The following is a 17,909-nucleotide window of genomic DNA, read 5'->3' as shown; positions in this document are numbered from 1 at the left end:
ATATGACAATTGATGTTGGATCAACTTGATTTTTAGCATGAATAATTTTTTAAAATTAGTTGTATAGAATGAACAGTTTAAATCACTGAAGTGAGTTCAAAATAATCAGATAATGGATCAATTTCACCGTAAAATTGAGGTTTTTAACTTTATCAAATCCATAGCAAATCAAGACTCATATACCGATTGTTATAAGGTCTTTATTTGAATGTTAATTTGGGTATTATTTGAAGCCTCAATTGTTCTTTACCTAGCAGATCTACCTTCATTAGTTGGAGATGAGTATTTTTGTTTTCAAAAATGCTAGAGGCTCCAAAGTTTCTATCAATTTTTTTTACTAAACACTCACATGGGTGTGGGTTCCACATCCATGTGAGTGTTTGGTAAAAAATTTGATCAAACACTTTCATATTTGGGCCATTGCTCTTTTGTTTTTGCTTCATTCAAATCAAAAAGAAAAAAGAAAAAAATCATGCAAACATGTATTAATGTTTTGAATACCTGTACTCTTTGCCTGTAAATTGTTCTCATCAAATTCTTTATAATTGCACTCCATAATTTATCTTTATATCAAAATTTTAAACATGACACCATTCTCAACACAAATTTTAAATGCCAAAATTGTAAAAAAATGGAATGTGAATTACGCTGCTCTCCAATTTTATTTTCCATAATAATACACAAAATGTAGGAGCCTCAGCCTATTTGGCCCATTCAAATCATGGATGCCAAAACTATAAATAAATGTTTGGGCCTCATGTTGGCGAATTAGCTCTGAATAGCTCATGTTCAATTGAAAGCGATTCAATGAAAAACTTTATTACAACTTAAGAAGTTTTTCAGACAGATTCTATGGTTTAAAGCTATCAATTTGTGATTTTGTAGTGTTAGAAAAATTTGGCTTTTACAATTACTTTAGATTGCTATTAAAATTTTAATGTCGCTGCATTGTTTACTTTTGATGTACTAAGTCCATGAAATTGTGTTATGATAGGTATTTGAATCACATTGAAAGCATAGTCATCATGAGATTCATGAAAGGGAGTAAAGTGGAAGTACTTAGCAAAAAAGAGGTCTCAACAGGTTCTTGGCTTTCTGCTGAAATAATCTCTGGAAATGGCCACACATACAGCATAAGATATGTTTCATTTCCAAGTTCTGGCGAGGCCCTAGTCGAAAGGGTTCCTAGGAAGGCAATTAGGCCTTGTCCTCCACCGGTGGAGGGGGCTGCTGCTGATAATTGGGTTCCCGGAGATCGTTTGGAGGTATTTCATTCCAAGAACATGTCTTGGAAAACAGCGACGATGGTGAAGGTTTTGGGTGGAAACAAATTCTTAGTTAGGCTAATTGGAAAGTCCAAGGAATTTGAAGTCCATGGATCTCATCTCAGAGTCCGACAGTCTTGGCAAGATGACAAATGGTTCATTGTTGGCAAGGTAATTTTTCATCCAATTTTGTATCTATGTTTTTTTTTTTTTTAAGCAACTGATTTATTTGTTTTATTTCTGCTGCTTTATTAAATATTTGGTACTAAATTTTCATTATGCTCATTGATTATTATTATGTTAAAAGTCAAAGCTTATAACTATGTTCCTTGAAATGTGGTGGAATAGTAACGGGAGCATGGAACGATATGAGTAAACTTGTATAGCTTACACTAAGAAATTAAGAAATTTAAAATATTTCTGAAGTAAATTTCTTTTAATAATTAGACATCCAATAAAATGTAGGATTTTTTTTTTTCTTTTCCAAAGTTAATCATGGAGCACTATATTTCTATTAGTATTATGACCCTTTCTTTTTTTTGTTTCCAATCAAAAACTTTACTCACCTTTATATTTGATTTTTTTCTTCTTAAGGAAACCTTTAAGAAATATGTTGGAGAAAAGTTTTGGGATCGCTTTAGATCATTAAATTTATCCTTTTTGTATGAAAATGTAACCACATTTCAGAACATACACTCCAAAATGTAATTTGCTGGAATACTATTTAATTCCTTACCAAGATGCACCAAACATACAACAGTTGAATACCCTTCAGCAGCTGATTAGTTTCTTTTGTTTATGTTGCTTGTATTCTAATTTTCATAGGGATCTTTTGAGAGTAGTTCATATTTATGCCCCTGAAAATGCTTGATATTAATGGTTCTTTTTTGCTTTTATGAGCTCTCCTTGCTTTACATTGGCTGATTATATATCGTTTACTGTGTTTATACTATAGGGTGATGCACAATTTGCAATGTCAATGAAGAAAAACCAGAAAGACACAAATACAAAGCTATTTGTGGGCAAAGATCATTTTCATGCTGCAAAAAAAATGGAAATTCAGGAGCCCCAAAATTCCACCAGGACACTCGAGAAAGCATCGCCTATTGGTGGGAATTCTGTAAAACATGAGAATGAAGACACTGACAGTTTTCGTAGTGATGCTGAACCCTTTCATGGACGATGGTACGAGAAAGAAGGAAGTGACCTCGTGAAAAATAAGGAATTGGTGGCACGAGACCATAAGTTAGAGCTACGTGCCTATTGTAATGCTCTGAAGGCGTTGTTTGCATCGGGTCCTTTGAGTTGGGAAGATGAGATGGAGGTGACAGAACTCCGTCTTTCACTGCACATATCGGATGATGAACATTTGGTGGAGATAAGAAACTTGATGTCTGCTAGAATTCCTATATGTTGAACACAAAATCAGACTATTTTTTGTTCTACCATTCTTATCAACAATTATATATAACGGTTTGATTATGAGTTTGTGAAAGCCATTAGGGAAGAGTTCCAAAGGATCAGATCAGACCAAACGTTTTTAGCAGCTTAGTTGTTCAAGAAAAGATTATGTAGTTCTGAGATCAGGGGACTGGGGGAGGCCAAAGGGCAGGAGAAAATCACCAACCAAGACTAACATTACTTCCAGTTCTCTCAGGATGGCCTGGTATAATCTTGCAGTTATTCCATATGAATAATATTCTTGTTATTTTTCTTTTCTTTTCTTTTCTTTTTTTCCTAACATGCTATACTTCAGTTACGGATTGAGTTCTCTGTAATTTTATTGGTTATGATTACTGTATTGTTTAGCAATCTTTCATACCACCTAGTGCAGTACTGGTTTCACTTTTCTGTATTAGAATTATATTTGTTTTGTCCCTTTAATTGCCAGTTGATCCTCTATCCAATGGATGTCGTTTTTGCTTCCATCATAAGTAATAAAGTTCAGCTCATGCTCTTAGTTGAGGTAACCCAAGGAAGAAAGGAAAGGAGAGTTGTGAATCTATGTTGTGGAAAGAGGTAATTTCTGCCTCTCAGACTACTTTCCTTCAACTATTAATTAGAGTGTAGAGAGGAACAGGGAGAAGAATTGATGTAGTTGTTGCATTTTGTAATATTGTCCTGAAATATACCTTGCCTTAAGACCTCCAAATTTTCGCAGCCATGTGTGTGCCATTTGACCCCTTTCATGATTATACATTAAAATTTAAATAAATAAAAAAAGTACACCCAGTTTAGTTGGTCGCTATACTAACACATATTGCTGATAATTTTGGTGTTTTTTTTTTATTGTTCATTTTGTTGATTTTTGAGGACATTTATAGTGTCAATCTCAATAAACCTCCTTTCCCACTTAAGAAAGTAATCCATTCTATTATATGAAGTGTACACCCCATTTGGTGTGAACGTTGTTATGTTTTACATTTTCTAATAATGCCCTTCTTAACAGTCAATTCCAATCACTGTTGAAGTAGAGGAACTAACTGAGTTGACTAAGAAGCTGCCCCTCAATCATTAAGTCATCCAAAAATTTAAAAGTAAAATTGCAAACGCATTGCATTTGCATCCACCACTAGTTAAGTAAAAAAGTAAGTCTTTGTGCGTAATCCCATTGCTTAGTTTCCAATATTATCCATTCTGTCATATCCTTGAATTACATTGCAGATTCGAGAAGGGCTGGACTATAATCCTTACTTCCCTGGGAGCAATTGCTATGCCTAAAATGCTGAACGACGGTGCTGTTGAGTACGAAGATGGTACCCCTACAACAGTCACAGGCAACTGAATAGCTCTGTATTAATCTGTAATGTTGTGTGTTTGTTTACAAAGAGAATGAGCTCTCTTTATAGAGAGAAGAGGGATACAATGGAGCACCGAAAGCATAAAGGTTACATTAAACAATACAACTCTGCTGGGACCCCCAGTGGGGGTGACCCCCTGTGCCACGTGTCGGCCTGGGGGTGGCTGAAAACCAAAAAAAAAGCTCTGATTTTTGGGCCAATCACAGAGGACCCCCAGCACCTCCACTGGGGGTCTCAAGCTTTATTCTAAACAATATAAGCACTAATGCTAAAGTTGAAAGTGTGGTAGTGGGTGTTTGCCTTTACAGATAATTTACAGCTACAATGTACTATCTAATATCTAATGTATATGATATATTAACAGCCCCCCGCAAACTCAAGGAGGGTAGGCATCGACCAAGTTGAGTTTGGAAATAAGATCACGGAAGCGCCCAGGAGGATGAGCCTTGGTGAAAATATCAGCAGGTTGATCGGTAGAAGCAATAGGGAGAAGATGAATAGTACCACGTGTAACATGCTGTCGAATGAAATGACAATCAATCTCAATATGTTTGGTGCGATCATGAAAAACATTATTGTGAGCAATCTAAATGGCACTCTGATTGTCACAATAAAGAGAGGTAGCGCCAGAAGAGGAAACACCTATATCAATGAGGAGCCAGCGAAGCCAGAGAAGTTCCTGAGTAGTATCAGCAAGAGCTCGGTATTTAGCTTCAGTGCTAGAACGGGCAGTGAGGGATTGTTTCTTGCTACGCCAAGTAATAAGAGAATCTCCTAAGAAGAAACAGAATCCCGTGGTGGAGCGTCGATTCGTAGGATCCCCAGCCCAATCAGCATCAAAAAAGGCACGCAGGTTAAGAGAGGAGGAAGCAGAGTAGTGAAGGCCATGGAACAGAGTGCCTTTGAGGTATCAAAGGATGTGGAGTAGAGCAGTATAGTGGGGAGTGCGAGGAGCCAACATGTACTGACTAACAATGTGAACAGCATAGGCAATGTCAGGACAAGTCACTGTGAGATAGACAAGACTACCGACGAGCTGGCGATAAAGAGTAGCATCATTAAGGAGATCCCCATCGAGAGGAGTGAGACGAATCTGAGGATCAACTGGAGTAGAGGTAGTTTTTCAATCGGTAAGACCAGCACGAGCCAGAAGATTTGATGCATATTTGGCCTGAGATAAATAAGAACCAGTAGAATCATGAGAGACTTCGAGGCCTAAAAAGTAGTTAAGAGTACCAAGGTCCTTCATCTCAAACTGATGGTGGAGAAAACGTTTAAGGTGGAGAATACCAGCTGCATCATTACCAGTGATAATCATATCATCTACATACAGAAGGAGAAAAGTGGTACCATAAGGAGTAGTCCGTATAAAAAGAGCAGAGTCATAGGAGCTAGAGCTGAACCCGAAATCATGAATGGTAAAACTGAACTTAGCAAACCAAGCGCGGGGCGCTTGCTTGAGGCCATATAGGGCACGCTGTAGTTTGCAAACCTTATGAGGTGGAAAAGTGGACCCAGGTGGAGGTTGCATGTAGACCTCCTCAAGAAGATTATCATTGAGGAAAGCATTTTTGACATCCATCTGAAAGAGCTCCCAGTGGCGAGCAACAGCAACAGCAAGTAAACTGCGAACAGAGGTAAGCCGAGCAACAGGGGAGAAGGTTTCCTCATAATCAATCCCATATTCCTGGTTGAAACCCTTGGCAACAAGACAAGCTTTGTAGCGTTCAATAGAGCCATCAGAATAAGTCTTCATTTTGTAAACCCATTTGCAGCCAATAGCAGTTTTCCCAGGAGGAAGATCAACAAGATCCCAAGTATGAGTTTTGTCCAAAGCTTGGAGTTCATCAGTCATAGCTTGCTGCCAAAGAGGATTAGTACAAGCCTTACGATAGGAGGTAGGTTCATAAGTAAAAAAGGCAGCAGACCCAACAATATAATCACGAAGATGGATAGGAGGTTGAGTTACCCGATGTGGTCGACCCGTAGGAGGATCGGTGGGAGGAAGAACCGGTGGAGAAGGATGTGGTGCAATGAGAGGTGGACCTTCAGGGAAAGCAGTCTGGTCGGGAGCAGGAGTGAGCAAGGGCGTCTTAATGAAGGAGGAACCTGTATCAAAATCATCAGAGAAGAGATCTATGGAAGGATTAGTAAACAGGACATTAGTGGAAAATGCGGGTAAGTGAAAGGAGGATAGGGAGGAAAACATTTTGTGCTCCTAGAAAACGACATGGCGGGAGATACGAAGACGTTTAGAGAGAGGGTCCCAATAGCGAAAGCCTTTATGTTCAATTCCATACCCAAGAAAGCAACAAAGACGAGAACGAGGTTCAAGCTTGGTGTGTTCATGAGATTGAAGTAGAACAAAGCAGGCAGAGCCAAAAACCCGAAGATTAGTATATGGAGGAGGAGTGCCATGCAGACGTTCAAAGGGAGTTTGATTATGGATAACAGGGGTAGGAGCACAATTGATGGTGTAGACAGCAGTGAGGGCAGCTTCCCCCTAAAAGTTTTCAGGGCAGGAAGAAGAGAGAAGGAGAGCGCGAGCAGTGTCAAGAATATGCCTATGTTTCCGTTCAGTATGGCCATTTTGCGGGGACGTGCTAGCATAGGAACGATGAGGCAGTGTACCATGACTCTGAAGAAAATAAAGGAAATCTGAATCCCGATATTTCATAGCATTGTCAGAGCGAAAAAGTTTGATGGTTTTGGAAAATTGGGTGTGGATCATTTAGGCAAATTTATAATAAAGGGTTTTGAGTTCAGACCGAGTTTTCATTAGAAAAATCCAAGTAAACCGTGAAAAATCATCAATAAAAACAATAAAATAACGAGATCCCCCCATAGTAGTAATAGGGGAGGGGCCCCAAATATCCGAATGTATAAGATCAAAAGGTGTACAAGAAACAGAAGTACTTTTATTGAATGATAAAGCAGGTTGTTTGGCAAGTTGACAGGGTATACAATCGAAAGTATCTGGAAGTACATGACCCAATAGTCCACTAGAAACCAAAGACTTTAAGCAATTAACAGAAATATGCCTTAAGCGACAATGCCAAAGATGAAAATGAGATAATGAGAAAGCAGATGCAGGAGAAGCGATCTGAGGAGAGTCAGGAACACGAAGGTGAATGAGCTCATAGAGACGTTCGTGCTTACGGCCGATCCCAATAGTCTGCCCCGTCTGAGGGTCTTGCACCAAACAATGAGTAGCAGAAAATGTGACAGTTAGACCAAGTTCACATAATTGACCAATAGAAATAAGGTTTAAAGTGAGAGTAGGGATATGATAAACTTGAGGTAAAGATAAAGAAGAAGTGGAAACAGTACCAATATGATGGACAGTCATGAGAGAACCATCAGCAGTTTGAATTGAAGGAATATGAGGAGATGAAGAGATAGAAAAAAATATAGTAGAACTGGAGGTCATATGATTACAATAGGCAGAGTCAAAATACCAAGAAGAGTTACCTGGAATCACAGACAAAGCAGTAGGAGAAGGTGTACCGGAAGGGGAGATAAGGTGTTTAAACATGGCCTCTACATCCGTTGGAGAAAAGAGAGGGGTAGACGAAGCAGGAGACTCAGAAAAACCCTCAGAGGCAGCAGCAGCAGTGTGATAAGACTGATTCCCGGAACGATGAAAGCTCTCCCGAGAAGAACCACCGCGGGAAGAGTAGCTGTTGGAGGATGAGCGGGAGGGATTGCGAAAACAATCCTGGTGCAGATGACCAAGACGAAGTTTGTTGCAGTATCGGCAGGTTCTGACGGGGCAATTGACCAGGAGATGTGTTGAAGGAAGGCCCTGATTCTGACAATAGAGGCAGGCAGTGGTCCGCTGGGTAAATGATGGCCGGTACGGAGGAGTGGCAAGAACAGAGTCCATATGATAAGTTTGGAGAGTACCAAGACGAGTCTCCTCTGATAGCAGCTCAGAAATAGCTTGTTCCAGAGTGGGCAAAGGATGGCGATGAAGAAGAGAGGCACGTACGGGCTCAAAAGATGAAGTGAGAGTCATGAGAAAGTGCACCAACCTTTGCTGATTACGATGGGCAGTAAATAAGACAGCATCTTCGCGGTGAGGCCAAGTCGGTTCGGAAAGAGCAAGCTGGTCCCAAACGGAGTACATTTGAGAAAGGAAGTCATTGATGGACTGACTAGAGTCTTGGCGTATCCGATGAAGTTGGCTTTGAAGTTGATATTGATGAGCAAGACCAGTAGTCTGGTACCGTTCTTTCAAAAAATTCCAGATGTCTTTTGCAGGAGTAGTGACAGAGTCAAGCTGAAAACGACCAAACTGAAGATTGATAGAGGTAACAGAGGTAGTTCGAAACCAGGTAATGATTTGGTAATTTTTACTGTCCCATTCCTCAAGTCGGTCTTCATATGTAGTAGTAACAGTGGAAATAGTGGTTTCAGCAGTGTCTTTCACTGGTTGGGTCACATCCCCGGTGATAATTCGTCAGAGCTACTTTCCTTTGAGGAAGGAAGACATGGCTTGGGCCCATAGCACATAGTTGGAACCATTCAAAATAATGGAAATGGGATGGGAGGCATCATGACGATCCATAATAAAGGTTGAATAGGGTTAAAGCAATAGGAATAGACCTGTAGGAGCAAAATTAGGTAAAACAGAGTGTACCAGTGAGTCCGGAAGGTCGAAAATAGCAAGCAAAGGTATGCTGTGCAGAGATGATGTCAGCAATGATGTCAGCAGAGCACGTTAGCAGAGTGAAGGGAGGAGCACATTAGCAGGAAGGCGGCGGCGCACGGTAGCGGACTGGCGCACGAGCGGCGCACGGTAGCTGTTTTAGCGCATGCGGGTGCACACTAGTGAAGCGGCGCACGAGAGGCGTACAGTAGCAGGCGCGGCGCACGGGAGCGGCAGGGCTGACGTCAACCACGGACGTGTGGACGCGTGTGGGCACGTGGCGGATGTGAGCAGCAACAGATGGCGCGTGCAGGCGCGCATGAGAGTGGTGGCGGAGGTGGTGACGCGCCGAGGACAAAGGTGGCGCGTGTGGGCGCGTGGAAAGGTTTCTGAGGACGGGCTTGGTACCGTTGGAATCATGAGGAAATTCCAAGCGGTTTGATGTAGTGCCACTGTGTACGGGACTAAACACCAAAATCGAAAATTGCCAGAAATGTAACACTGGGCTTTGATACCATGAAACAATAGTTTGAGAGAGTGAGAGAGAGAGAGCAACTGAATAGCTTTGTATTAATCTGTAATGTTGTGTGTTTGTTTACAAAGAGAATGAGCTCTCTTTATAGAGAGAAGAGGGATACAATGGAGCAACGAAAGCATAAAGGTTACATTAAACAATATAAGCACTAATGCTAAAGCTGAAAGTGTGATAGTGGGTGTTTGCCTTTGCAGATAATTTACAGCTACAATGTACTATCTAATATCTAATGTATATGATATATTAACAGTCCTAATCCTATCTTTGTAGTTTAGTTTGTGTATCAGTTAACAAAACTTAGAAAGCTTATATTCTTTCCATCTGTTGGGACAGATGGGAAAAGACGTCGTGACATTTTTGTCATGGGCTGCTGAACCTTAAATGGAAGAGAGAAAGCTGGTAAGATGGGATGCAAGGATGTATCTCCTTTATAGGATTTGTAGGATTTGTTAGTGGGGTCAATTTTTGAAAATCTTGTATGTCCATATCTATTTTGTGTTATGTTCTGTAACTGATTTGTTATGCTCAAATATTCATCAGTTATAGACTGATGGCTAGAATGGTGATTCGGCTTTATTGTGCTTCCATTTGGTGGAAAAGTAAAAAATTGTTTTGGAAAAGTGGTCTCAACAAAATCAAACACTCCAGGTTCATGTGATAGGGATTGAGTTTGGTATTTACCAACTCAAAAGTCTATGAATGTAACCATTTCAAAACATTAGACCTTTTTTTTTTCTTCTTGATATGTACCTGTTTTGCAAAATATAGCAACTAGGTACTGTTTCTGACTTCAATTGGGCTTTTGGAAAAATTGCAGATGGGATTCAAATGGATTTTGGTGCTGTCACTTGCACTTCTTTAAGCTGCTTACTGTCGATAGGTAAGATGGTCTGTTCTCAAGTCTCATAAGCTGGTTCTTGATGTTGTCAACTGATCTCTTCTAAACTTGAACGATGCGTTGACAAACAACAGTTGCTACTAGGGGTGTGCGCGGTGCAAGTCGGTACGGTTTGAGAGAAAAATAGAAATCGTATGGCGGGTGGCGGATTGATAAAAGTGTTATTAGAATTTGCCATTTTCCTTATCAAAAACTGGCGGTTCGGTTGGTAAATAATGGCGGATTTGCCTTGGCGGTTCGGGCGGATTGGCGGTTTATAAAAAATATAATTCAAATTACAAAACTTAAATTAAAGAGTAAAAAAAAGACGAGAGATACCGTGATGTTAAACATCTTGCGAAGCTTTCTTCTGATGCAGCAAGTGTAGCAACAATATGATAATATCAACGACTATGCCATCAGTTCATTACAAGCATCTGTGGAAGTTACAATGATCAAATACAATACATAAAATTAATATCATTCAGGGTTTACAATATATTGAAAATGTTTACTGTTAAAAAGTATTTAGATTGAAAAGTGAGCTGATGCAAGTTTGCAACATAGCCAGAAAAAAAAAAAAAAAAAAAAAAAGATTGAAAAGTGAATTGAAATCCAACTTTATTTTGGATTACTGACATCTTGAATTCCCCTCGAACAGTAATGTAATACTATATTCTAAGGTATAGAACAACAAGCAAACTTAAGTAAAAAAGAATTTTTAGAATCTTATAAAACATGATTTAATAGCAGTGCGGGTCGGTGCGGTTTGGAAGAAAAATAGAAACCGGCAGATTGATAAAAGTGTCACTAGAATTTGCCATATTTCTTATCAAAAATCGGCAGTTCAACTGGCAAATAATAACGAATTTGTTTTGACAGTGCGGTTCGGTGCGGTTTTGACAGTATTATGCACACCCTTAGTTGCTACTGTGAAGATGTGAGGTTTCCACTTGACTTGTGTTGTGCTTCAACAATGTATCTACAACTTCATCGTTCCATTTGTTCTATAATTATAAACCTTGTAGGAATATCAGGGGTCGTAGTCTTTCTGAGGCAGAAAAATAAGGTGTCCTATGATACATGATATGTTATTTTATTGCATCATTCTTAAATTGTCTAGGGGATCTCATAAGTTGTTGTGTCCAAGAGTGAAAATAATGTGAGGATAAAACATGGGGTAACAACCAACTAATCAAAATACAACGTCAAGGTGGAGTGGAGCACTCCAAGGCACTGGCATGGTTAGGGTTGTAAAATGGTTGTAAATCAAACTAACCTGTTCATTCGAAATTATTCTTAAAATAATATTCAAAATCAACTTGTTATATAAATAAATTAACCTTTAACACATTGCTGAATTTATTATTTTTTTCTTAGCCCAATAAACTTTACGTATCAAATTAAACTTCTTGAACTCAATTCGATTAAAATTCTCATTTGAAATCAATTTGGATCTCTGCAAAATAAAATAAATCAATGAGTTCCAACTATTACATATTCAATCAAATCTTATTTTATTTTTTATTTTTTTTGGTCTGGGCATACTATACTTGGTTGATCCAAATTCTCCTCCATCCATTTCTTGCCTTCCAATTTTGGAGAATATTAATCCAATTCTTTCGGTCATCAACCAAAGATGAGTTGGACATAAAAGAACTTACTAAATTCTCCTACGTCCATTTTTTAAACATATCAAGTTCTCAAAAAAAATTAAGCAGTTTATTACTAGACATTTAACCCATACTTTTAAGCGTATTGATCTGATGAAGAATAATGAATCTAAAAGATATTCTGAAACCGACATCACAATGCTTCTGGAGTGAAGCCTTTATTTGATTTGAACTATGGACCACACTCCCAATATTTTGGTCAATTATCTGTAATGCCAATAAAGCTTTTTGTCATGGACCTCGCATCTCTTATTATCTGCTCCCAAAACAAATACACCAGGCATCTCTCTTATTATACGAAATACTTCTGTTCCTAACAGAACTACAACTAGGCATCCATCAATGTGGGCAGGTTTTAGGATATTAGTGACAAATATCACGAGATATATATATATATATATATATGTGTGTATCAATACGTAAAGCCACATAGGAATATGTAGGAAATACAACACAGTTTTAGCCATTGAAACCCCATCTGATCCACAAAAAGTGACAAACAAATGAAAGCATTAATTGTGGGAGAATATCATCACAAGCAAACTCCTGTGTCAAATCGAATAAAATGTAAAAGTCACTTAGTCAAATGCATCATCATCGTCATCAGGAAGGGGCTGAGCAGCAGCATCCCGCAGTTCAGCTTCATGCCTGCAACAAATACAAGTGCATATAAACATCATATAACACCGGCAAACTCTCCGTTGACCAAGGAAAATTCAAATTTTAGACACAATTTTCCATTTTGAAAATCCATGTCCAGCAATGCCAAAGCACTTTCCACATTATAGTCTCAAGACATAATATGCTCAATGAGTTTAGTTGCAGTACAAATCACATGAAAAAACTATACAGTATGATTCTGTGCTACCAATACAAGAATGACAGATGGAAAATTAAAGAAAATTTTCAGGGCAGACTAAAATGTGAATGTGTGTGTGTGTGTGTGTGTGTGTTTATATTTGGGAAAATATGAATGCTTACAATTGTTGTGCAGCAATGTCAATTTGAACTTCTGGAGGAGCAAGAGCAGGAGATTCAACAAAGTGAAGATTAGGATCCCTGCAAGGTGAAATAATCAATTCAGTAATACTCCAGAAACACAGATACAAAGTGAAGAACTAAAAACAATAAGCACAAAAAACTAAGCCAAGAAAGGAAAACAGCATCTTGTATATTACCCAGCAAGTTTTCTAGCAAGATATAGGAAAGGTTTCTCAAAGTTGTAGTTGCTCTTTGCAGAAATCTCATAGTACTGAAGATTCTTCTTTCTATGGAATGTGACCTGCTTTGCTTTGACCTGCCTGTTCTTTACATCAACCTTGTTTCCACACAAAACAATTGGGATATTCTCGCAAACCCTGATATTAACAGTGGAAAATAATTTAGAATTCACAGTCACTTATAAATTTAATTTAAATTTTCCATGTAAAAATCATAATTTTCGTCTAGTCACCTGCAGAGATCCCGGTGCCATGTAGGAACATTCTTGTAGGTCAAACGTGCAGTGACATCAAACATTATGATGGCACATTGCCCATGGATACTGCATAGATAATAAAAAAAAAAATGTACATGAAATATGTAAATATATGAAGCAAAATTTAGAACCAAAAAAAAACTTGAGGAAGAGTGGCAGATTACAGGTGCTGGGAATTTAGATAACTGCAGAATAACTGAATGAATTAAAGTTAAACATCTAACTAGAGAGGAAATTTAAAAGCAAATTACATCCAAAATGAGCAATTAGCTGGAAGATTTGCTCAAGGTCAGATTAAATTCTGGTTTGAGTTAAAAGTTCAATAGATAATTTTCTCCCATCATTGCTACCTCTATCCCAACAGAATTGTTTCACGCAAAATACTGCCCTAGCAATTTGTTGTGTTAGAATTGTTCAATGGATAATTTTCTCCCCATTGCCACCATTATTGTTTGATGCCTCATTTGATTAAAGAAGTAATAACAGAAAGTCTTTCAGGTTTAGAACTAATCTTTGTTAGGCAATATATTTTAACAATTTAAACTCTATTTCTCCTCTCAAATGCTTTGTAATTGTTCCAGAAAGTGTTCTAAATGTTGTATACATAATTTAAGTTCTATGTACAAGGATACTAGGCTGTGGATTTTGATATGTTTAGGGTTTAATAAGTAAACTACGGCTTAGACAATAACATTTTTTCAGTAGATAGAAATTATCGACGAGAATAGATGGATATAATTACTCTGTGGAGCAGCAGGTCAGTAATAAGATAGCCTCACAATTACAATCAACAGCATGACGACCGCTTGGTTGTTGGTTTAGAATTCCAAGAAAAAAAATAAACTTGACAACAAATAACCAACAACAGTAATCTTCTTAGATAATTGCCGGCATGTCTATATTTCGCAATAGCACAAGCGATTTGGATTACAAACCAACAACTCTAAAACTATACAAGGTATATTGAGTAATGCAAGAAACATTGAGATTTAACGGTCTGTAAACCATGTAAAACTATACAAGTCAATCAGCACCTCACAAAGACAAAGTCCCATTAAAGTTTGATGTTACCATTGACATGACCTACGCAAAGTGCGCAGTGCAGAAGCAGAAACATAACAAATGTTAATAACGTCAACTCACGTGCGCACCTCAACAATTAAAAGATATCCAGGATGATATAACATCTTAATAAGTACCAACATTTCTGCACTAAGAAGCACGTACACAGACAAGTGACACGACATGTGTCGGACACCCACACCTTGCAGCCAGAGAGGTGTCTGTGCTTCATATTGCAGAACTAAAGGTTTCATAATCCTCATAACACATGAAAGTGAAACATGGCACAATCATTTCTTCCATCAAGATAACTTCTAAGCCACACTGTACTTATCAAAAAGGGAAAAGGAACTAAAACAAAGAAACAGACAAATGAGACCTAGGCTGCAAAAATGCACCCCTCTAATAACTGCCTAAGGTGCAACTATTGGCACACTTCCAGTGAAAGAAACTTGATGGACAGAAGCACAAACCTAATCAATTTATATATTGAAAAAAAATCCAGCAACTTTTACACCATAAAATGTTGGCAATAAACACATTTTATTCCATTTTGTAATTGAAAATCATCATAACACTCTGATGCCAAGATGATGACAAATGCTGTAATACCTTTAATTTTTTGGCAAATGCATGAATAATAATGATTTCTCAAAATGAGCACATCAGCCATAGACAACTAAAATAGGATATCTCTAATCCTTCACCAAATCCTGATGAAAAAATTGGTGAAAATCAGATTCAATCCATTTACCAATCTTGTATCAAATCAAGTTTTTCATCAAATGAGGGATGAATCAAATCTTTCATCAAATTTCAAACAACCCTTTTTTCACTTAAATTTGATGAAATTGTTTTTTTTTTTTTTTTTTTAAAAAAGAAAAGAATTTTTGATCAGTTTTGTAGTGAGCTATATCAAATCAAACTTCTGAACTATAACAAATTTGATGGGGAAATAAATGAAGGGTTAGACATGCTCTTATAAATCAATTGAGGAAAGGACACATCAGTCCTTAGGAAATAATATTGTTTTACAATGAAATAAACATCTAAAAAGCAACACTTGCTATGCCTACAAAATCAAACAAATGATCACGATTATAAACAGCTAATTTCTTCATATATACCAAAAATCACCAAAAACCACAAAACTGAAAAGGAATAACTTACTAATAACCATCTCTGAGTCCACCAAATTTCTCTTGCCCAGCAGTATCCCAACAGTAAAACCTTATCTTCCCACAGTTGGTGAAGAAATCCAGTGGATGAACTTCAACACCAATCGTAGCTGCAAATCAAAAATCTCCTCAATCCATATCTCACTACACATATATCTATACTATATTTATACACGAATATGCATCTATATATGCTTACGTTCGTATTTCTTCTCAAACTCTCCCGTAAGATGGCGTTTCACGAATGTCGTTTTTCCTGCACCATCATCACATCAGGATTCAATTGAAGATCAGATCTAAACTGTAAAGCATTTAATTGAAAATCAAGATCCAAAAAAATACCAGTGCCGCCATCACCAACGATCACGAGCTTGAAGCTTGGATAATCCACAGTTTGTTGATTAGGAAGTGCCTACAAATACATCACACGCGGATCAATCACCAAAAACCCTAACCCTAGAGAGAGAAAAAAAAGAGGAGAGAGAGAGAATATACCATTGTGGAAAGCAGACAGGTATGGAGGCTGTGAATTTTGAATGGAGAAGGATAGAGAGAGAATGGGGGTATATATGGTGGAGTTGGGGGGTTTGGAGATGGGTTTTTGGCTTTTGATTAACGCGATTGTCTCAGCCGTTGGACCAAAATCCCGCTTCAGATATCCGCTTGAATGTCGGCCGTACACGTGGAATATAACTTTGGGTATCTGTACGCTTTCTGTGGGCTTGTGGTTGGTACGCCAATGGGTCAACTATATTCTCTTGTTGGGCATAAAGGGAACCATATTTACGACAATTGGGCTTTATCTGCATTATATCCTTCTTTTCTTTAATAAGTTTGGGCCCTTTTTTAAAGAGAGAAAAAAAATAGAGATTTTTTTTTAAGGTTTTTGGTATTAAAATTTTATAGTATAAAGGATATTTAATATTTTCATAATATTTAAGGTCTCTCAATATCGATCTTGAGAAAATTCATCACAGAGAAAATTTCAAATTTCTCTAAACAGCTTATAGAGAAAATTTTAAATTTCTTTGGACAACAATAAGGACTAGTGCTCTACTTCAGATAAAATGAGGTTAGTCCAGAGAAATTCTCTAATTTGGATTGAATTTTCTCTAGGTTGAACTCAATTTTCTCTGGGTTGGTCCAGAGAAATTCTCTGGTTTGGACTGAATTTTCTCTGGTTTGGTCTAGAGAAATTCTCTAGTTTGAACTGAATTTTCTCTGGATTGATTTGAGGAATCTTAGACATTCTCTCCTTGGCATTTCATCAAACACCTTCTTTGCTAAATCTATGTCCCAAGCTCTGTGCATATTTTGCATATTTTCAAAACAAGCTTGGACAGAATCAGAATCAATCTGCAGTGATGTCATAGGAGGTTAGTTTTAATTTGGAAGAAGAAAAACATGCAAAACAGATATAAATAAATTCTCAAATATTTACCTTCCCATATTTGGATCATATCCAGTGACATAGTAAGTGAAGAACACCCAAAAAGCAACCTTGACACATGTAATGGGCATCTTGAGAATCCATTTGGGAAGAGCATATGCCTATGGGGGATAAAATAGAAGGTCCCTTTGCTTATAAAAGACGGGAAGCTTCACAATATTGCCATGGCCATTTCCCCGAATCCATTAAACATGATCATATTCACAGTGAAAAATAAAGAACCGATATATATTCCTCCATCAGTTATTGAATTTCGAACTGACTCATCGGTGAAGTAGGGAAAAGTGCAATATTCACGAACCCTCGAAGCTCAGATCGCAGTGGTTCAACTTAGATCGCAGCGTTCCAGTGACGGCGTGGTAGAGACAGAGGCGAAGGTGAAGATCAGAATGTGCACAAAGAGAAAGGGTTTGATTTGGATAGAATAAAGATCAGAAAGAGAGAGAGTGTGTGTCAAATTTCTCTGATATGATATATGGGTATGGGTTTAGGGACCTTGGACATCAAAAAATAATATTGTGAATCTCTTCCATTACTAAAAATGGGAGAAGGATCTTAGACTAATTTTCCCAAAAAAAATTATACAGCTTGTTTTGTTTCGGTATCCAAAAAATATTTTTCAAAAAATTTTATTTTTTTATTTTTCGTATTTTTTTTTATTTTCAATGAATTTTTTTAATATTTTCAATAATTTTTTTAATTTTTATACATGCCTAACATAAATAAACTTAAAAAGTATAATATTTGTGAAAAAAATCTTTAAAAAATTCACTAAATATCAAAAATACAAAAAACATCAATACATTTTTCATATTTTTGTGTATTTATTAATTTTTTAAAATATTTTTTCACAAATATTTTACTATTTAGATACATCTAAGTAAAGTGCATTTTAAAAAGTTAAAAAATTGCTTAAAATTTTTAAAATATTCACTAAAAA

At 37.3% G+C, this 17,909-nt stretch overlaps 1 protein-coding gene across 1 annotated transcript; it reads right to left on the bottom strand.

The window, feature by feature from the left end:
- Window positions 1-12,165: 12,165 nt before the first annotated feature.
- On the bottom strand, window positions 12,166-16,300 carry LOC114291894 (GTP-binding nuclear protein Ran1A). Its single transcript, XM_028235780.2, has 8 exons — window positions 16,015-16,300; window positions 15,862-15,931; window positions 15,719-15,775; window positions 15,512-15,629; window positions 13,256-13,345; window positions 12,981-13,160; window positions 12,784-12,861; window positions 12,166-12,450 (listed from the first exon to the last, which is right to left on the bottom strand). Exons 1-8 carry the CDS (start codon window positions 16,015-16,017, stop codon window positions 12,381-12,383), a joined length of 666 nt encoding a protein of 221 aa, XP_028091581.1. The 5' UTR covers window positions 16,018-16,300; the 3' UTR covers window positions 12,166-12,380.
- Window positions 16,301-17,909: the final 1,609 nt, after the last annotated feature.

The sequence above is a fragment of the Camellia sinensis genome, chromosome 15 (genome assembly GCF_055761805.1).
Source record: "Camellia sinensis isolate YWXY chromosome 15, ASM5576180v1, whole genome shotgun sequence".
NCBI lineage: Eukaryota > Viridiplantae > Streptophyta > Magnoliopsida > Ericales > Theaceae > Camellia > Camellia sinensis.
The sequence above is the reverse complement of the archived record's forward strand: the minus strand, read 5'-3'. Positions and strand labels throughout refer to the sequence as shown.

Coding starts and splice junctions, on each gene's coding strand:
- LOC114291894 (XM_028235780.2), bottom strand. Junction 13,161..13,255: donor TGGCACCGGGATCTCTGCAG/GTGACTAGACGA, acceptor TGTTAATATCAG/GGTTTGCGAGAATATCCCAA. Junction 12,862..12,980: donor CTTGCTAGAAAACTTGCTGG/GTAATATACAAG, acceptor TTCACCTTGCAG/GGATCCTAATCTTCACTTTG.